At 46.1% G+C, this 21,901-nt stretch overlaps 2 protein-coding genes across 2 annotated transcripts in view; one reads left to right on the forward strand and one right to left on the reverse strand.

Moving 5' to 3' along the window:
• Nucleotides 1-13,161, forward strand: part of RANBP17 (RAN binding protein 17) — a 428,836-nt gene extending 415,675 nt beyond the window's left edge. The window contains exons 26-28 of the mRNA XM_011947772.1: nucleotides 6,622-6,720; nucleotides 8,619-8,746; nucleotides 11,481-13,161. Of these exons, the coding sequence (XP_011803162.1) occupies nucleotides 6,622-6,720; nucleotides 8,619-8,746; nucleotides 11,481-11,577 (324 nt within the window). The 3' untranslated portion in view covers nucleotides 11,578-13,161. The remainder of the gene's footprint in view (nucleotides 1-6,621; nucleotides 6,721-8,618; nucleotides 8,747-11,480) is intronic.
• Nucleotides 13,162-18,550: 5,389 nt separating this feature from the next.
• Nucleotides 18,551-21,469, reverse strand: LOC105515840. Its single transcript, XM_011947774.1, has one exon. It carries the CDS (start codon nucleotides 21,339-21,341, stop codon nucleotides 20,883-20,885), a length of 459 nt encoding a protein of 152 aa, XP_011803164.1. The 5' UTR covers nucleotides 21,342-21,469; the 3' UTR covers nucleotides 18,551-20,882.
• Nucleotides 21,470-21,901: the final 432 nt, after the last annotated feature.

Here is a 21,901-nt window from a genome sequence, read left to right on the forward strand (position 1 = left end):
CCAGCTACTCGGGAGGCTGAGGCAGGAGAATGGCGTAAACCCAGGAGGCGGAGCTTGCAGTGAGCTGAGATCCGGCCACTGCACTCCAGCTCGGGCGACACAGAGCGAGACTCTGTCTCAAAAAAAAAAAAAAAAAAGAAAGATTAACAGATTAAGTTACCCCATTCTGTGGTGCATACCCTATTGGGCACAGCTCTGATCATCCTTTTTTTTGTCCTCTGCCCTCCCCCACCCCACCCCCTATCCAGATCCAGACAACAGGGATGCTTTGTGATTGGTCTCTCACCTTTTCTTTGGTCTGTCTTTTTGGTCTGTCCTTCCTTCACCTAAACCAGAGCCTCCTCTTTTTTTTTGAGGTGGAGTCTCACTCTGTTGCCCAGGCTGGAGTGCAGTGGCATGATCTCAGCTCACTGCAACCTCCGCCTCCGGGGTTCAAGCAATTCTCCTGCCTCAGCCTCACGAGTAGCTGGGATTACAGGTGCAAGCCACCGCGCCTGGCTAATTTTTGTGGTTTTAGTAGAGACAGGGTTTCACCATGTTGACCAGGATGGACCAGGATTCATATCATCACTTTAGCCTCAGTTTTGTCTTTATGGTACAAATAGGGAGCAGGAGGGAATAGTCTGAATTTTTTTCTATTTCTTAGAACTTTATGGAATTTTTTTTTAGTTATATTATTCAGTATGCTTAAAATTAACAATGAAAAGTGTTCACTTTATAGGGAGTATTGTAACTCAAAGGAAATTGGCTTAATTTACTAATGTTTCCTATTATGTTAATTTAAATTGCTGTGTACATGGTAGTCTTGGCGGGAGGAAAACCGTTATTTTTATCAAAATGTTCAGTGGACCATTTTCCAGAGACAGCCTGTTAAGGCTGCCATTGTTCGTCGTGAGAGTTGAGCTTTAGGTGGGAGGCAGGAAGGTCTGCCGAGAACTCTCCAGGAACCACTACCTTGGATTCTAAGCACAAGAATTTCAGTGGTGGCCTCACTCATCAGTAGGCAGCAGGGTGTCTGAGCAGAGGAGGTACACATGGACTGCATACCTAAGAGATTCACTGAAGGTGGAAGAATGAGCCATGGCCAGAAATGAGCCTTGTTTGTCACACCATCAGTCCTCCAGATGTGCAGTAGGTCATACTGCCTCAGCCACTATGCTGATGCTGTTGGTCCTCACACAGACAGCAAGACAGTGGCAGCCAGCAGACTGGCATGTTGGACTTAGGTAGACCTATGCACATAGCCCGGTTCAGCTTCACATCCTGGTAGCTGCAGTACCTTGAACAAGTTACTTATTTGCCGAGAAGCTCAGATCCTTAGTCTGTAAAATGGGAATAATATCGACTTCCCACAGTTAATTTAGGATTAGAGACAGTGTATGCAAGTATGCAGCAGAGCACTGAGCACCCAGAAGATGCTCCATAAATGAGGGCTATTACTGTTGTTGGGTGGTGAGAATACTTGTCAGGCACAGCCTACTCTTAGGTGAAAGTTCTTGTCGTTAGAAATGATGGTGCCCCAGCCTTTGACCTTTGCAACCTGCAAGTCCCTACAAAGGCACTTCCTGGAGCTGGCTATAGGACAGCAGTGGCATAGAAGAGTTCTCAGGCTGTACACACAAAAACAAGATCCTTGCAAATGAACAATGTATTACTTCCAGTAGGTAATCATTTTAAGTTTTAGTCATAGATTTAAGACAAGAACTTCCCTGTTTTCTGTATAGTGCCCTTTCATCTCTTTAGCTCTTTATACTTTACCTTCTGATATGTCATTCATCCTTTTGCATTTATTCATTTATGTATTTACTCTTTCAGTTGCTCTTTCCTAAATCTCTGATGTGTGCCGGTGCCTAACCCTAGGTCCTGGGGATACAGTACCACGGGAGTTTGCAGTCTGGTCTCCCCACCCCACTGCCATTGCAGTCATCACCCTGTACTCATTCAAGTTGGCTTTTTCCATTTTCTCAGCCTCTGCTCCTATTTCTCCAACCATCCTGCTCTTTGATAATGTCCAGCCATCAGATTCTAGACACACTGAGCCTTCAACTTTCTTAGAAAAAAATACAGTTCACTGTTTAGCAGTAAAGCATCCAACACAAGCCACATCTTTGTCTATTCTATTTCAGCAGGAGACAGAACAGAAGTGGTTTAAATTGGGCATTTCGGCCAAGCATTGTGGCTCACTCCTAGCACTTTGGGAGGCTGAGGGGGGAGGATTGCTTGAAGCCAGGAATTGGAGACCAGCCTGAGCAACAAAAAGAGGCCTGGTCTCTACAAAAAATCAAATAATTAGCCAAGTATAGTGGCACCTGCCTGTAGTCCCAGCTACACAGAAGGCTGAGGTGGGAGGATTGCTTGAGACCAGGAGTTTGAAGCTGCAGTGAGCCATGATCACACCACTGCACTCCAGCCTGAGCATCAGAGTGAGACCCTATCTCTAAAAATAAAAATGAACAGGCTGGGTGTGGTGGCTCATGCCTGTAATCCCAGCACCTCGGGAGGCCAAGGCAGGCAGATCACTTGAGGTTAGGAGTTTGAGACCAGCCAGGCCAACATGGTGAAACCCCATCTCTACTAAAAATAGAAAAATTAGCCAGGTGTGGTGGTACATGCCTGTAGTCCCATTTACTTGGGAGGCTGAGACAGTAGGATCACTTGAGCCCAGGAGGCAGAGGTTGCAGTGAGCTGAGAGTGCGCCACTGCACTCTAGCCTGGGTGATAGGAGTGAAATCCTGTCTCAATCGATCGATCAATAGATAGATAGATAGATACATACATACATACATACATACATACATATATACATACATAAATATAAAGTGAGCATTTAGTTACCGCCTTGCCATAGAGAAAGTATGACTCGGGCCAGACACGGTGGGCACACGCCTGTAATCCCAGCACTTTGGGAGGCTGAGGCAGGCGGATCATGAGGTCAGGAGTTCGAGACCAGCCTGACCAACATGGTGAAACCTCGTCTCTAAAATACAAAAATTAGCTGGGCGTGGTGGCACGTGCCTGTAAACCCAGCTACTCAGGAGGCTGATGCAGGAGAATCGCTTGAACACAGGAGGCAGAGGTGCAGTGAGCTGAGATCGTGCCGTTGCCCTCCAGCCTGGGCAACAGAGCGAGACTCTATCTCAAAAAAAAAAAAAAAATGAAAGAAAGTATGACACAGCATATTTGGGTAGGAAAGTCCAATTTGCTTTATGCTTGTGCTTTACATCCCATGTTAGGGTAGAAGAATAAGAGAGGAGCTGAGGAATGAACAGAGATACAGATCACACAACATTGCTTTGTTTTACTTTTCCAGGTCAAATATTTGTAATTTTGTGTTTTATTTAGAATTACAGGTTTTCAGAACAACAGAAACATTGTCATTCAGAATCCTTACAAATATATATGCCAGATCAAATAAGGATGCTTTCTGAACTGTTTCCTATTTTGGTTGTGTATGTGTCTGTGTTTTACTGCAACTCTCAACAAAGTTAGATAGTTGTGAAGAGACTATAATCTCATTTATCTGTATCTAATCAGGACATGAATTGGGGCCCTTCATTGAGCCATGAAATTCCACTGGGCTAGGCCAGAGAGAGTAGCTGTAGTAGCAGTAAAGGAGCAGTAGATTGATGCCTACTATGTGGCAAGCACAGTATCAAATGCTTGATATATATCAGAGAAGTTATTCCTCACAGCAGCCCTTTGAAGTAGCTGTTACTGTCCTCCATTTTATATGTAAAGAAATAAAGTCTCAAGTAAGTGAAATGACTCGCCCGATGTCTCAAGTTAAGTGGCAGGGCCAGATTGGGATTCTATTTTGATTGGCTCCAAAGCCTGGCTTTACCATACCATGTTGGTTTCTCTTCGTTGAGAGAAATTTCCTAAAACGCCTGCCAAATCCTGTGGGAAGGATGGAGGAGAATGAGGAAGCACCTGAGGCAGTGTAGAGTGTGCTTTTCCTAGGTGGAGCAAGTCATACAACTCTGCCTCAGAAATGGGCCCTTTCCTGGTTTGGCAGAATAGCTGCTCAGGGTAATGCAGTAGATACTGTGTGTGTTTTCAGACATAGGCCCTAGAAAATGTAGCCTATGTTGGACATGTTTGTTTAATTTTATTTTATTTAGATCTAGACCTCCAGAAGTTGGGCAGATTTGAAACAGCCATTCCAGCCATCCCTGTAGCAGTATTGGAAGTGAGCAGAAGTTGAAGGATTGGAGCCTCAGCTCACACAGCCATTCCTTGTACCAAATACTGATGGTGCCTTGTGACTCACTGTGGGCCGGGTGGTGCAGAATTGTCAAGAGCTGTCTCCTTTCAGTATTCATGTATTTGTATCGTTAACCACAGAAAGCCTCCCACCAGAGATTTCATATGACCTGGGAAGTGATTCTGTACTTAAGCATTTCATCCAGTATTCTTCCACATACTCCTTCTCCAAAGGAATTTGCCCCCATTGGTTGGCTGTTTCCCAAGATATTACAAAAAATAATTCTGGATATGGGCTGCCATGTCAGTACCATTTAAGCAGATTTGCTCACTAATTTTCGTGTTTCCAGAAGAATAAAAAAGAAAAAAAAATCACCCATTTTAGCCAACTTTATTTTTAGAAAAGCGTTTTATTCAAACATCTCCTTACTTATTACAGACATAAATACATGCATTCAGACAAATGAATACACAGGAGAACCATATAAAGTAATTGGTGCATCACTTCAAGATGCTTTGTCAGTTACTGGAGGAATTTGGTGCCTCTAACTTTAATCTTTTCCATTAAACTATCCGTTCTGCCTTCAGATTGTGAAGCCCATAATATTTTAGACTGTCTAGATGGATCTGTTAGTTTTGCTTGTCAGTGTAATTTGTGGCTGTATGACTTTGGGTGGCTTGTTAGATTGTACATGGAAACTTGTGATCTGCAGATGATGTTCAACATCCCAAGCTTAAGTCCTAGCCTCTCCCCAGAGAGACTGGACATAGAATAAATACACAATTGGCAGATTTCATTTGCAACCAGCCCAATTGTTATGATGATGTATAGAATGGCAGACTTTTAGAACTGCAAAAAACCTCATTACTGTTACTATATACCTTAAATGTTTATAGCACTTTTTACTCTTTGCAATGCATTTTGTATATACTATCTCATTTGATTCTCAGAGCTTCCTTGTGCTGGATTACTATTTCCCTCCTTATAGTTAATGAAACTGAGACACAGAGAGATTCAGTAACTTGCCTGATATCACAGGGTAAACTGGATTTCAAAAAATACCAGAGGACAAAACCAGCTGTGTTCCAAACAAGCCAGGTCACCAAAGCCCAATAAGGAGTGGTGTGTGCAGTGATCTTTGCCACATAACGGCCATTTCCCCTGCCCTCTTTTGGGGGAAAGGAGTTCTGGAGCTGTGGGAACAGAAGAGCTTAGAGGTAGGAGGTAAAGAGTCCAAGAAGCAGAAACTGTATCATCAGCTCCACATAAATGACAGAAACCTGTTTCACAGCCACTTGCCTGGACTATTGCAGCAGCCTCATCCCTGGTCTTCCTCCTTTAGTTTCACCTGCACAGTACACATTCTACATGTCTCCAAAGAGATCTTTCTTAAATGCAAATCAGAGCATGTCTCCACCTTTGCTGCAAACATATCACTAGCTCCCCGCTACCATCAGGATGAAGTCCAGATTCCTCAGCAGGGTCTTCCAGTCTGGCACTAGCGTCTCACCTCTGGCCCACCTCTCTTCTCTCCTGTCATGCTAAGTTTCTTACCATTGCAGAACCCTTTGTGCATCCCCACCCTCCTTTTTTGATGCCTTCTCTGCTTAGAACACATTTATAATGAACTCCTTAAATGTTCTCCGTGGAGTCTTCCCTGACTTCTCCTCAAGGACCCAGAATCATCCCTCCTTCCTCTACATGCCCACTGCACTTTGCCCAGTCCTATTTCCTGTTACTTCTCTCCTAAGTAGTCTCCCCCAGGAGGTTTCAAGCTACTTAAGGTCAGAGGTTATGATAAATGCCTGTATTATCTTATGTCCCCTATGGATCTTACAGGCTGAATTTAAGAGAATGGATGAGGAATGTACATGTAGGAATGAATGAGTGAGTAAGTGAATTAGTGAATGAAGAGTGAAGAGAAACCTTGAACAGCCTAAGCCAGCAGGAAACATGATGTTCCAGGGTCACATGGAATGTGTCCCTTTCCCCTCCCTCTCTCCAAAAGGGGCCATGGAGAGATTTCATCTCTATAACATGACCTCTTAGGTGAAATGGGAGGCAGACAGGAAGGTGAGCTGAGCTTTTGCCTGGTGCCCTAGCATAGAGGAAAGCGTATCAGGTTTGAGAGACAGGGACTGATCATCTTAGCCCAGTGACCTCTTGACTTCTGCCTATCTGGAATGTTCTCACCAAGGCTTTCAGAAGTAGAAGTTCTTCCACAGGGAGCTAGCTGGGGGTCTTTGCCAATAGTTTCTACAGGCAACATTATAAGCTAGAGTCTAGGCTGTTTGTCCAGGAAGAGCTTTCATAGCTGTTAGCAAGATGGAGGGGTGGAATTTGAGCACATGAAAGGCCTGGGATTAGGGGGACTCTGAGCCAGGGCATCTCAGTCTTTATGTGACTCTATCTTCTAGATGATGTCTGTCCTCATGAACACCATTGTCTTTGAAGACTGTCGGAACCAGTGGTCAGTATCCAGGCCTCTCCTGGGGCTCATCCTGCTCAATGAGAAGGTGAGTGTGATTGCAGGAAGTCATGGGAGGTGGTCCCTGGGAGAAGAGAGCAGATGTAAACTAGGGTGAGCTGTGATGATGAAGGACAGAGGAGCAGAGCCAACTGAGTTTGAACTGGGACCTTGAGAACTCTGTGAGGCTGTATTCCCCTACAAGGCCCTTCCCCAAAGGTCTCAGATCTTCTTCAGGTAAGCAGAGGCCTCAGAACAAGTGCTTCTGGAGCCCAGAGCTCCCACTCACCAGCTGGGTGGTTTGCTCAGTAGTGTTTCAAGCTTGTCCTCACTCCACTCCCCCCATTCCGAGAATTCTGAGCAACAACCCTTTTTGCCTTCCTTGACCACTCTTTATATCTGAGATCTCCACTGTCCTAGATGGTGGCAGCAGCAGCCCATCAAGGATTCCTCACAGAACCAGCAGCCTTCATCTGGGGAGCACACGTCTCCAGCTTCTTTAGAGGACTCACCACCTGGGCTACCTCCCAAGCCTCTCCAGCTTCCTGTTGAACCCGTGCATCTCCCTAGTAGTCAGTAGGAACAGTGCATTACAGCTTGGGAGAATGAATTGTCTATACACTAAGATAGTACTGGGGAAAAAGACAGTGAGATTAGAGGCAGCTGCATGCATTAAAATTCAAACTAAAATCCCAGCCTTGGAAGGAAACTAATAGAAGAAGAAAATATATCAAAAAGAGAAGAGCTGTCTCATCATTCACCTGTGCTGAAGTATCCAATTTTAGCCACATTCAGTAGCACTGTCATTCATCTTCCCTCGGTGTTATTGTGATTTAAATCCAAGCTCTATAAAAGAGAGCAGTTCTTTTAAAATGATTGAGAGGGAATAAGGGCAAATTCAGTGTTTGGAAAAAGCTTATGACATCACAATATTATACTTTACTGATGGAGGCAATATTTCACCATTTAGGATGAAAAACTAATAATTTTCTATTTGGTGTGAGTCACTGCATCATTATAAAAGGGAAAAATAAGTAGTTTTGTGCATTCCCAATCTTGTTCAGTAAGACATTGTGGTTTAAGTATAATGCCTCTGATATATAGTATTTAAGTATTAGTCTGACTACATATTAATTATGTGTGTTTTCTGATGTAAGCTGTTTTAATGTGTGATGGAAATTAAATATCATGCTTTTTGGGCTTGGAAGAATAAATGCATGACTGGCAAAATGTTGTCTTTGTGCTGAAATTAGGCTGCTTCCAATGATTAGGAGCTGTGTTTACCATCAGAGCTTGTGTTTGTATAAAAGCCCACAGTCCTCAGCAGAAAAGAAAAGGCTGCGCAGATATTTGTGACCAGGCATGACAGATATTTTTCTTAGTGCCAGAAAGCTCTCCCCAAACTAAAGCAAGCCCCTCCAGTACCCCACCTCAGAGGAGTAAATCCATTGCAGCCCCCAAGGACAGAGACTTGGAAGAAAGCCCGAAGTTGTTTAAGGAGTGACTCACTGAAGCCAGGAAAGATGATAAGGCCTGAGGAAAGACCCTTGGCCTTGCCTTCAGTCACTTAAAATGCTCCCTGGGCATTTTCTTCAGCCTGGAGACCCCTCCCATTTTAGTCTTTCTGTGATTAGAAGAGATGAGAGTCAGGAAAAGCATGCATTCAGTCCCCCACAGAGGAGACAAGGATTTCATCAGCCTAAGCAATGACAATAGAACAATTACAGCAAGACATTTTATGGAAGGGATCATAGAATTTATAACTAGGAGCGTCTCTATGGCATAGATTTTCTCTAAGGGCTTAAAGTTCAAAGCGGAACTAGACAAAAACTCCTCTGAGCATTAGTGAGCCCTGAGTAGATGAGAGCTGGTCTAGCCGTCCCTCTACCAGCTGTCTTCGGGCCGGGTTTGGAGTCAGAGCTCTGACACTATTCTGTCTCCCATCAGTATTTCAGTGAACTGAGAGCGAGTTTGATAAACAGCCAGCCTCTCCCCAGGCAGGAGGTCCTTGCCCAGTGCTTCAGAAACCTAATGGAAGGAGTGGAGCAGAATCTGTCCATCAAAAACAGAGACAGGTGAGCATTGCCCAGTAGTGTGTCGCTGGGGAAAGTAGACATTCCAGATTTGTTGAAAATAACTGTCTTGTGCTTGACACAGCTCACGCATGGATGTCCCTTTTCTATTTCACCTTGTGATCCTAGACTTAGTTCCATTCCAAATTCAGTAAATATTATTGGTTATTTGCTTTCTTCCAAGCGTCATACTAGGCATTATACAGGGATGCAGAGATTAATAAAATGTAGTCTCTGCCCTTAAGCAGTTTATAATTCAACAGGAGAGATATGAAAAAATAACTACAACTGAAAGATAAAAAGAAGGAAAGTGCAAATCTGCTATGGAAAGTGAAGAAAGACTTCTTGGCATTCGAACAAACATAGGCCTTGAGGTCAGACAGATCCCAGTTACAGCTGAGTTAGGATCCTGACTATAGCTAATAATAATGTATTATATATTTCAAAATAGCTAAAAGAGAGAACTTGAAATGTCCCCAACGTATAGAAATGATAAATACTCTAGGTGATAGATACCCTAAATCCTCTGACTTGATCATTACACATTCTGTGCATGTAACAAAATATTGCATGTACCCCATAATGATGTAAAAATATTATGTATCAATTAAAAAACAAATTGGCCGGGCACGGCGGCTCACGCCAGTAATCCCAGCACTTTGGGAAGCCGAGGCGGGCAGATCACCCGAGGTCAGGAGTTTGAGACCAGCCTGGCCAACATGGTGAAACCCTGTCTCTACTAAATATACAAAAATTAGCTGGGCGTGGTGGCACGTGCCTATGGTCCCAGCTACTCAGGAGGCTGAGCTAGGAGAATCGCTTGAACCTGGGAGGCAGAAGTTGCAGTGAGCCGAGATCACACCACTGCACTCCAGCCTGGGCAACAGAGTGAGACTCTGTCTCAAAAATAATAAATTTAAATTAAAATTTTTTTAAGGTGATATTTTATATCTGGCCTTTTTAGGTTGTGTGGCAGTAGGCAGTTAACTTCTGTACTCCTCAGTTTCTTTACCAGTGAAATGGAGATGATGATAATCAGTTGTGATGTTTAAATGACAGAACGCAGTGAAGCATGGCATCTGGGGCCTATGACCTACAGTATTAGTTTCTCCCTCTGCCTGTCATTTAAGAATGGCTGGTATCTCAGTTGCCAATGAGATCTAAATGAAAGGAGCCTGAACTTATCAGCTAGGTCTGACTTTATTCATTCATTCATTTAGTTCGTAAAACTTTATTCAGAATCTACTGTGTAGGCATTGGGGTTACCAGTGGTAAACCAATTATTTAAGGTTCCTCCCCATCATGGATCTTACATTCTAGTAGAAAAGACAGACAGTAATGAATGATGGAGAAAGAACATGTGTTCAGGGAAAAAAAAAAAAAGGTCTGCACCATCCTTTTATAAATGCAGTAGCATTCAAATGCTTCTCCATTTGAAATGCGAATCATCAGTGTATTCTGGAGTTACCACAGTGTATTCTGGAGTTACCAGCCTGGGCTTTGGTAATACAAGACCAAGTCAGTTGGGGTCTGCAGACATATTCCCTTGACTGCTCGCTTCAAGATCCTCTATCACGCAGAAAGGGACAACCTCAGAAGCCAGCCGATGAGACTTGAATGGGGAAGCCCTAGGTGTTTCGGTGGAAATTACTTCACCTAAGGCTTGGAAATTTGAGTACTGCCTCCTGAGCTGCTCTGTGAAATGATGGCAGGTGGTCCTCCTAGTTTAATGAGAGTAATAGGCAGCGAGGACTGACTATTGTCCATGTACCAGGCACTGTGTTGAGTACTTACAGGCATACAGGCATTGCCTCAAACTGACCCAATAAATTCTTTTTTTTTTTTTTTTCTTGAGACAGATGCTCGCTCTGTTTCCCAGGCTGGAGTGCAGTGGCACAATCTTGGCTCACTGCAGCCTCCACCTCCTAGGTTCAAGTGATTCTCCCACCTCAGCCTCCCGAGTAGCTGGGTTTACAGGCACCCGCCACCACACCTGGCTAATTTTTTATATTTTTAGTAGAGACGTAGTTTCACCATGTTGGCCAGGCTGGTGTCAAACTCCTGACCTCAGGTGATCACCCGCCTTGGCCTCCAAAAGTGCTGGAATTACAGGCATGAGCTACCGCACCAGGCCTAAATTCTCACTTTCTACAATCCTTTGAGTAACTACTCATATTAGGTACCAAGACAAGAGGTTAAGTATTCATCCAGTATCATCCGACTCGTAAGCGTAGAGCTAGGATTTGAACCCAGGTAGTCTAACCCCATGCCCCCTCTTTTTCAGCTACTAAATTCAGTTTTCTCACCTGTAAAATGAGGATACTCATACCTACCTCAGGGAAGATTTGTGATGATTAAATGAGCTTATCAGTAAACTCAATCCAATGCCTGGCACATAAACTTTTGTTCTTTTTTTTATAATCTTACCATCTATGTGTAATTTAACTTTTCTCAAATTGTTTTTTAAAAGTAGAACCACAAAATGTACACCTCAAGATGGTTCAGAGTGAATTTAGTGGCAACCCTGTTTTCCAGGAAGGGATGAGGGGTTAGCAGTACTGGTGGCAGAGCAGCAGTGGCGGTGAAAGTGGAGAGAAAGGAGCTCAGCTGAAATCTAGAGCCTTCCTCCAGGAGGGGCCTCCCCAAAGTCCTGAACTCCAAAGTGGCCTTATCGTCCAGAAATTCATGGAGGCTTGGCCTCATTACTACCCTTGACCCTTTCTTCCTCTTTCTGCAGGTTCACCCAAAATCTGTCTGTATTCAGAAGAGATGTGGCAGAGGCTCTGCGCAGTGATGGCAACACTGAACCATGCAGTCTTGACATGATGAGCTGACCCGATTTTCCTGACCATGTGTGGAGCAGCCTTTGTCAAGAGACTCCCGAAGATCTGGGTCTCAGGACAGTGATGTTGGCTAGCCCAGGGAAATGTATTTTTCAAAATATACAAGCAACAACAAAAGCCCTACCTTCTTACATGTCTAACCTAATTAAAAGAATTTCTAATAGTACACAGCGTAAATTCAGTCTTTTCTCTGAAAAGCAAAGGATGTGTTTTCAGTCTTTCTATCAAATATTATCTTTGTTCTCCTAATGCTCTGAAAGGATATGGAAACAATATTTAACCAAAGAACATAATAAACCAGGTTTGCACCTAAGTGTGTACTAGTTTATGGTTCTGCAATCAAGGTTGTCAGTGTGTTGGAGATGCAGCCTTCACCATGGACTCTGGATTGAGATGAATGCCATTGGAACCTGTTAAATGAGTAGTTTGTTATGTGTCTGGAAGAAGCAGCGTTAGGGACTTTGGGCTGTGAGCATTTAGAACGAGCCTGGAAGCACTACAGAGCATCCCACAGGACCACACGCAGGCCTCCCTGCCTCAGCTGCATCTGATAAAGTTGAGAGACAGTAACACAATTAAATGACTTACAAACCATGTTTGCTTTTCACTGGCATAAATCTGAAGTGGTTCAGTCTAGAAGAATTAAGCTGTGCAATTACTGCCTGCAGAGATATTTCTTCAGGAGGAGTCATGTAGCCCCAGTCAGGAGTTCTGGGTGGTGCCAGCATCCAGTCCTCTGCCTCCATTTAATTTTTAAGAGAAGGTGAAGGTAACTATTAGAATATAATATTTGAAGCAGCTCTGCCTTCTTAGGGCTACCCAAAACAGTTCTAGGTGCTAAAATTCAGATTTTCAGAGGATGAGAAACAGGTTTCCAACTCTCCACAAAAACTCTTATTACTGTTGGGACTTGGGATTGTGACTTAACCCAAACCCAGAACATGAAGAAGACCTTTACAGTTTGTGCTATACTGTTACTAGGCTATTAATTTGAGATTGCCCACTGTCAAGTGTTTTACTATCTCACTGCTGTTTTTATGATTCTGGCTTACAATAAATATTGTGTCCTTTATTTCTGATAAGACATGAAAGGTTGGCCTTACTGTTGAACAAGAAGTAAATCCACAGGCTCCTGTTATAATCTCATTTCTCAGACTAGTGTCTCTTGAAACCTTTCTTGATAGTTGAGTTTTGCAATAGGCTTGTCATATAAAAGCAGAGTCACTCAAGTTTATCTCAAAATGTTTGTCTTCTGTGTGTGAAGGAAATGAGGCGAAAATATGTTACATATGGGGTTACTTCTAGTATTTAATGGATAAATAAGCTTTGGCCTTACACTATATTTCGTTAGAAATGGGATTTATAATTTTCCTTGAGAAGGTGAATTCTGAATTCTGTAAAACATCAGCTGTTCAGAGAAGTTTGACATGAATTTCTGTTTCTTGAAGGCGTATAACTGCACACTCACCACACAGAAATGTGTTAAGGAAGGTTGTCCCATTCTGGCATTCTTTACCGATGTCTAGTATCTAAAAGCACCATACTGTTTGCATTAAAATGTTCACCAGAAAATGACCATGGGCACTCACTTCTCCTTGCTACACTGCCAGAGGTCACCTGGTGATTTCACAGCAGACAAGAATGGCTCCATCAGACTTGGCCTCGGAGAGCTGTTCTCAGAGGATAGGTCAGGCCTACCCCACTGCTGACATCTACAGGACCTGCTAGTAGGGCTGGCCTCACAGAGCACACTGCAGGCAGCATGCATCTGCTGGAGAAGACTCAGCAGACAGTTATTGAACATGTATTGTGCCCGTTACATACATGATCTCTTCTAGTCCTCACAATAGCCCTCTAAAGTTTAGACAGTGTTAGCTCCACTTTGCAGATAAGGAAACGAGGTTAAAAGATGGTGTCTAGAGCTTACATGGGTCACACAGGCAAGATTTGAACCCAGATCTGTCTCACCTCAAAGGAATTCCTGGCCCCTTGCAAGGAAGACCTGTATTTCAGAATGGTGAGTTGAAACCAGTTAATATTTAGGTCCATTGTCATCCGTTTCTCAGAACTCTATTGTTACATAACACATTACTCCAAAACTCAGTGCCTTAAAGCCATGTTTATTAACTGACGGTTCCTATAGGTCCGGAATTTGCAGCTGGGTTTCAGGCTGTCTCTCTCACAGGCTGTGATCATCTCAGGGCTTGACTGGGTAAGGCTCTGCGTCCAGACTCACTCGTGATGGTTTGCAGGAGTCAGTTTCTCACAGGTTGTTGCCTCAGTTTCTTGCCAAATGGGTCTCTTCACAGGGCAGCTCACAGCATGGAACCTTGTTTCATCAGAGAAGAGCCAGAGAGATTGCAGCAATCTGGAAGTCACCGTCTTTTATAACCTAATCTCAGAAGGGCCATCCAATCACTTTTGCTGTATTGTGTTCATTAGAAGTAAATCACAAGGTGGGGATCATTGGGAGCCATTTTTTTTTTTTTTTTTTTGAGACAGAGTCTCACTCTGTCACCCAGGCTGGAGTGCAGGGGCATGATCTCCGCTTACTGCAAGCTCTGCCTCCCAGGTTCAAGCCATTCTCCTGCGTCAGCCTCCCAAGTAGCTGGGACTACAGGCGCCTGCCACCACGCCCGGCTAATTTTTTGTATTTTTAGTAGAGAAAGGGTTTCACCGTGTTAGCCAGGATGGTCTCGATCTCCTGACCCCGTGATCCGCCTGCCTTGGCCTCCCAAAGTGTTGGGATTACAGGCGTGAGCCACCGTTCCCGGCCATTGGGAGCCATTTTCAAAGCTGTCTGCTAAAACTCTTGTCTAGCTGTTGCTAGAAAGGTTGAGTTTTAGCTGTAAATTTCTTTCTTAAAACCTGGAAATGAACCCTCCTTTTCCTTTAGAGGGCCAGGTTCCATTCTGAGCCCTTACTGAGGGAGGAAAAGGAAGTGGGGAAGCTGGGATGTTTAAGGATCACACTCACGCATACTACACACTCATCCCACAGTGGATGAGAACCAGATTTGGGACTCTGCCTCCAAGACTGCCAGAGTCTGCCTTGGTGAGGGACAGGGGATTCTTGAGAAGAGACCTGGAGTTCCACGTGGGAGTGGGCTCTGTAGGGACATCCTGTCCCAAGGATAAAGCATGCACAGACACACGAACCTGTGGAGGCTGTGTGAAAGACAACGAATGGAGCTGCTGGGTCTAATCAGATTCAACTTACTCAGATTGAACAACAGGAAAAATTAGTGCTGGCAGTTCCAAAGGGCCTACCACTTCACACACGTGCTCAGAGAGGATGAGGTGGGAAGTGTGGCTGCTGTTTGCACACCCACCCTTCTGATGGGATTCTAGTGTACAGACAGATGGACTGTTCCTGCAATGTGGGTGCTAAGTCAAGCCAGCTGCCTCAGGGATGCTCAAGCAAGAAACAGTTTGAAGGGATTTTTACTTTGCTCAATTTTTGCCTTCCACACTGACTTCAGAACCTGGCCCCTGAGAAAGATGTATTCTGCCTGTATTCCAGATGTTTCTGTTATTCTGTGTTTTCCAATCAGGTTTCTCTAGGATGGGGGGACAAAGGAGTGTAGAGTCCCTGCACTGTGTGTGATTATCTGAACTGCCCAGAAAAGCCCTCCTGGCCTTCTGGACTCCCTTCTATTGGCCCTGACATCCTAGAAGTACCTACGGATTACGGTAGTGAGGGCCCCTTTCAAAATGCAGAAGTGGCTTGCCATGTAGCTGTTAGCTGAGATTAGTGACCAGATTAGCTAACTACCAACAGCTGGACATGAGAACCGACAACAGAGTGGGTTTGGTGAGAAAAATTGAAGAAACTGAAAGATCTAGCATATGGGAAACTTGATCTAGATGTTCGGCAGTTTTGGGGAAGTAGCATTTGAGAGAACTCAGCCCCTTATGATGAGGGAAAGGAGTGCCTGAAGAGAAAAGCAGGGTAGAGTAAAAAGGGAGGAAGTAAATGTTTCTTTTTTTTTCTTTTTTTTTTTTTTTTAAGACAGGATCTCACTCTTGCCCAGGATGGAATGCAGCGGCACGCTCACAGCTCACTGCAGCCTCAACCTCCTGGGCTCAAACAATCCTCCCACCTCTGCTTCCTGAGTAGCTGAGACTACAGGCCCATGTCACTGCACCCGGCGAATTTTTGTATTTTTTGTAAAGACAGGGTTTTGCCATGTTGGCTAGGCTGGTCTTGAACTTCTGGGCTCAAGCGATCCACCTGCCACAGCCTCCCAAAGTGCTGGGATTACAGATGTGAGCCACCACTCCTGGTCTTAAAAGTTTTAAGATGAACATAAAATAATCAGAACTGCTATCATTTATTGAGCACCAAATAAGCATTGCAAACTGCTATCTCATTTTACGCTTCCCAGTAAGAATATCAAGAATTATCCCCATTTTAGAGATGAGAAAACTGAGACTAAAAGACTGACCCAAAGTAGACACGCCATAATTCAAAGTCAGATCTGCCTGACCTCAAAACTCGTGTTTCTTTTTCACTATAATTCCTTGAACTAGGTCCTTCACAGCTGGGCCTAGGGGACAGTTGGGTGGGAGAACTCAATGTGAACCACTTTGACACCCACAATGGGACTAGGCACTCCCAGAGAAAGGCCAGTCCAGGACCTGGGCCCGTTGTGTGTTGTGTCTGTGGGTCCTGCCACCGATTCATCCTCCTCCCTGAACTTCCTAAAATCATTCTTGAGACTTTTAAATGTTTTATTGAGGTGCAAGTTTACAATGACAGCAAACCTTTCAAACTACAGCAAGAGTAACCTGCCTCCTTGGCATATTAAAAAATAATGTTAGTGTCGGTTTTTACGTCCCATAGTTTGGATTGCTGATAAGAGTGCTTCCTTGACAAGATTCTTTTTGAGGTTTACAGAAAGCGTAATAAAATATGTAAGTTACATTTCCACAAACAAAAGCTATAACATAAGTTATTTATAAGTGTGAGATACAAACAGTATCACGATAAATAAACCATAAAGGGTACCTGCAACATTCATCTTAATGTAATTTGCCCAACGAAAGTGTTGAAACGAAGTCAAATTTAGTAGAGAAATCTGTCAGGAAGGGAGGAAAGTTGTGGAGCACAAATGGGAAAAATGGCTGATGTGTAGGGGAAGGAAACAAGGGCATGAGATCAGGTTTGGAGGCCCCTGAGAAGGCCACCCCATGCATTTGCCCACCCTGCCTGTCCTTACTCCCCGGAGCCTGAGCACACTGACCGATTCCTGCCACCCTGCACACGCTGCCATCTGCACAGTCCCTGCTCACGTGCCCTTTATTATCTCCATCAGTCCCCCACCCCATGGAGAAAGGAATCTCTCCCTGCTCCCCTCTCCTCTAACCCCGGCCCTAGGGCCAGCTTTCTCAGGCTGCTGCCAGCCTCCCTGCCAGGACCTGGGTCTGGCCCAGCCCAAGCACCTTGGAAATCATTCTTTCACATCACCTGCCACAGATAAAGCTGATGAGCTGGATAAATAAGATCAGTTCTGAGGGGAATGACGGAAATCAACGGGTACAGAGGATGATGAGGTGAGGGTGCTGCTCTGGAGAATGGGCAGAGAGGTGAGGGCTGGCCTGGGTCGTAAAGGATGCAAGGAACCAGCCATGGGGGTGCTGGGGGAGGTGAATGCCCAACTGAGTGCACGCAAATGCCTGCACCCAATTCTGACCCCTTTTTCTTATCCCTTGTCTGACCTTGCTTTGTGCTATTGAGTTTAATACTACAAAATTGATAATGTCCTCCAGTCCTCCATGCCCTGGACCTAGCCCTGGGACATGGGATCAAATGCCACCAACACCATTTTGCCCGAAAGGAACTCTCAAGACAGTAGGGGAGAAAAGTGAGCCCCCCTATGGCCAGCCCTCATCGCCACTCTTGGGCTCATTCACCCAGACCCTGCACTGATTCCCCTCCCCACTCAGTCCTGTGACTTACAGTCTTTACCACCTACTCCCAAATAGGGGTGTAAGGGAAAGGAGAAAGTGTGGGCTTTGTAGTCTAAAAGTCCTGGGTTCAAATCCCAGCTCACCCCTTTCCACTACGTGCCCTTTTCCTTCCACTGGCTGGCAGACTCTTGAGACTGATCAGACCTCCTCAGGAAGGTTCTTCCCCATGTCCTGCCCACTGGGGGAAGCAGTGATGATGAGCCCAGACTGCTTTGTCCCCACTGTTAGATGGGGAAACCAAGCCCCTGCGCTGGGGTATGGTCCAGGAAATGTGAGTAGGTGCTCAGTAAATATTCGTTGAATAAATAAATGAATGGGCGAATAAATTTGGGCAAGTGTCTTTAGAGCCTTCCATCAGGAGAACTGGAAGGGCCCATAGGGACTCCTAACTAGGGTGTGTAAGCCAAGAAAGGCACGGCAGGTCAGCAACCTGTGACATGGTGTGTGCGCCAAATTGTGTTTCTGTCCTTTTCTTTGGAAGCAGACCACAATATTTTCATCGGTGTTTCAAATAGGGTAGCTGACCCAAATACTTTTAAAGTCCTGATTCAGTCTCTACCCCATTTCACAGACAGGGAAATGCAGTCCCATTTCACTCAGGAAGTCAATGGCAGAATGAGCCTGGAGGAGCCTCCCACAGCTGGGTTCCTGGGCCAGCTGGAAATCCCAACATCTTTCCTGTTACGGCTGAAGCCCCACGGTCTTCTAGATGACTCTCAGCAAAGCCTCCACCAGCTGCACCCCTTTCTCCCAGCTTCTTCATGGAGAAGAGGAGAGGATGTGCTGCATCCTGAAAGTCTCTCTAGCTCCAGGAATCCTGGTCCCGGTTCTTACAATTCTCATTTCCTAATCTCTTTCAGTGTGTGTGCCTCACTGTTCAAGTGACAGCAGGTAAATTACAAGGGCAGCAAGAAATTACAACCTCAGGAACACCAAATACATATCAGAACATATCTGGCCAAAACAGTGCTCAGAGGAAAATGTATGCCCTCGAATGCATTTATTTAAAAAGAAAGAAAAATTGACAAATTTTCAACTCAGCAAAGAAGAAATAAATACTTTTTGAAACCACAACATTCATGAAGGAGGTGGCATTTTAAAAGGGGATAAGACATCAAAGGCTTTTTTTAAAACCAACAAAATAACAAACCTTTGGCAAATATCATCAGGAGAAGACATGAATGAGCAACACTGGGAACGAGAAGTGGAAGGTATTAGTACAGATTCGTATGAGAGTTGCAAATTCTGGGAGAATCTTCCCACAGTGTTGTAACAACACATTTGAAAACTCGGATGAAATGGACAGTATTCTGGGCACTGGCTTCCAGAGTTGAGCAGGCATCAGTGTCACCTGGAGGGCTTGTTAAACACAGACTGCCTACCCCAGAGTTCTGATTCCTTAGGTCTGGCGAGGGTCCAGGAATTTGCATTTCTAACAAATTCTCCAGTGATGCTGCTGCTGCTGCTCTGGGAACACACTCTGAGAACCACTGTCCTAGGGACTAATCCCTGACCCAAGTTACCCCCACTCCTGAGCTGCCTAAGAGCTATCTGGATAGCAAGTGAAAGGAGGCTTATGATTAGTGGTCCAAAGCACCTTCATCTGGATGACAGGGCTGGACCATGAGGAACCATGGATCTCAGGAAGCCAGAACCCAAGCAGTGAAGCAGAGCCCTGACCCGTGCCAGGCTTTACCTGGAGGAGCTTATTTAATCCTATGAGGTTTATTTACTAGATGAGAAAACTGAGGCACAAAGAAGATGAATAATTCCGAGTCCACAGCTGGTAAACTGAAGTGGGAATCCCATTCTTAAGCACACACCCTGGAAGCAGTGCTGTACCACCCACACCTTAGTTCCGTGCCACAAACCTCTGTGCGCTGGGCCTTGTTGTCCCGATTTAACAGTGTCTGAAGTGACAAGGGCAGCCCTGAGTCCGGGGCACTGGAAGCCAGAAGGGAAGTGGAGCTGGTGAGGTGCCAACTCCAGCCCCCAAGTGGGGAGCTGTGCTTCCCTTGAACTCTCAAAGCCTCAATTCCCTCATTAGTGAGAAATTGGGGCCACTAACAGCCCTTTCCTCACAGGGTCATTGTGAAGAATAAATAAGTGTCCACCTCCCTGCCTGGCACAGGCTAGGTTCTCAGCTTTATAGTTGTCATTAAAGTTATTATTATATAACCACCAGAGTTTCTCACAGGCACTTCCACAGATGCTATCTCATTTTGTTCTCACAGCCACCCTGGGGGTAGCTGGTGCCCTTTTTGTTTTACAAATAAGGAAAATGCAGTTCTGGGAGGGGCAGTTAGGGACCCAACAGCCCCCACCCTGCCAGTGGCAGAGCCTGAATTAGAAGCAGGAGGCCCCCTGGGGCCAGAGCAATGGCATCTACCCCGTCTGAGGGTCCTGGTCGCTGGAAGGGAGTGAGGGAGCACTTGCCCAGACCCCAGGCATCCTGCAGCTTTCACCCCTCACTGTTGGGCCTCCCTCTCCACACCCACCAGGAAGGCTCAGCAAGGGCCAGTAACTTGCCCAAGGTCACACAGCGGGCAAGTGACCTAACTCCAGACCCAGGCCTGGAGGTCCTGAAAATCCCGTCGCCTTTGGATTGTAGGGAGAAGAGAGAAAGAATCCCCGACCTGCACCTCCTGTCCTTCCCCATCCTCTGAAACTGACCCTACTGGTAGACAAACACCTTTCTCTCCAACGTACTGAGCCCCTGCAAATAAAATAAAACTGCCAACAAAATGAACAAGAGTCACAACAATAATATATCAGCCATCACTCTGGGGGGATGCAGTGGGAGGTGAGCCAGCTTCCGAGTGCCCACTACGTGCCAGGCCCAGTGCTCTGCGCTCCCTCAATATCTCACTCGCGGCTCACGAACAACCTGCATGCACGCATTATTTCCCTTTTTGCAAACGAGAAAACCGAAACCTAAATATATGGAGTCACTTACTCAAGGTCACTCAGCTAGGAAGTGGCCAGTCCAAATTTGAACACACTTCTGGCCAACAGTACATCCGAGCTCTCACCACTGTCCGCACCACAAGGAGCGGGAGGAAGAGCCCGGGCCAGGAGTGCGACACTCAAAGAGTTTACACCTAACGATTTTAGAATTAGCTGGAAGAAAATGATTCCGCTTGTCTCCCCAAAGCTGCAGCGGAAGGTGACTACTTTGTGTGCGGTCCTGTCCACGGTGCCCTGGGCCCGGATAGACAGTCACTGAGGCGCAGGCAGAACGGGGAGTGGTTCCAGCGCCCAGACTGGACTGGAGCCGGGAGGGGCTCACCACTCGCGTTTCCCAAAGAAATCCTGCGATTTGCTCTAACTATGAGCTGCCCGCGCCTTTGACATTCGGTAACCCTTAGTCCCTAGACCCGCCGAGCCGCGAACGGGTTCCCATGCGCGACGGCAGCCCCCTCCATCCTGCAACGAATTTCGAAGCAGGTCCCCGCTCCCCACCGGGCGACCCCGCGTCCCTAGCCCAGCCGCAGCTGGCACGCGTGGGCACCTGCGAGTCACGCCTCGGTCCGCCTGGCCGGAGCCAGGGAGTGTCTCCAAAGTGGCCGCGACGCCGCGGCCGAAACCCAGGCAGGGGCGAATTCTCCCCACGCGGGTCGGCGTCCTCCGGAGTGCGGAGAACGCTACGGTGCTCCCCTCGCCCCGCGCGCAGGCAGCGCGAAGTCTGCCCCCGGGAGTGCGCCCCTTTCGTTCCTCCAGCGGCGGTAGTGTCCAAGGGGCTTCTGCGGATTCCGCCGGGTCGTCCCGGGATTGCAACTCCATTGTAACTGAAAGGATGCATTTGGTTTGGCTTTTGCTCAGACGAAAAAAAAAACTGGAAGAAAACGAAAACCCGCTCAGCAAAAGACAATTTCACAAGCGTAGCGCTCTACCAGCCCAGCGCAGTGTCTGGGAAGCGGCCCGGCCGGGAGGAGCGGGGAGCGTCTGCTAATTGCAGCTTCGTTAGATTTCGGGTTTGGGAGGCTGCGGTTCGGGCGCTAATATCCGCCGCCCATTATCCCGGCTAATAAATTTGACCTATTGTTCGTTTGTTAAAATGATGTCACCTTGGAACAGTCCCTAAGCTCCTATTTCCATGAATTAGGCCTTTATTGAAAGCCGGGAGCCAATGAGAGGAGAGAGGCTTGTTGATCGCAGCCAATGGCTGCGGCGGGAGAGGAATTAGCAGCGGAAACTCCAGGTTCGGTTCAAGAAAGATGACACAGAGCCTGTCGGGCCCGCGCACTCTTGGCAAAGTTTCAGTGCGACGAGAGGCGCCGGGCGCTCCATGGCCGCGCCGTAACGGGGACCCAGCCGCCTCCCCGCCCAGCCCAGCCCAGCCC

Source organism: Colobus angolensis, unplaced genomic scaffold, assembly GCF_000951035.1.
Source record: "Colobus angolensis palliatus isolate OR3802 unplaced genomic scaffold, Cang.pa_1.0 Scaffold27, whole genome shotgun sequence".
NCBI classification, from domain to species: Eukaryota; Metazoa; Chordata; class Mammalia; order Primates; family Cercopithecidae; genus Colobus; species Colobus angolensis.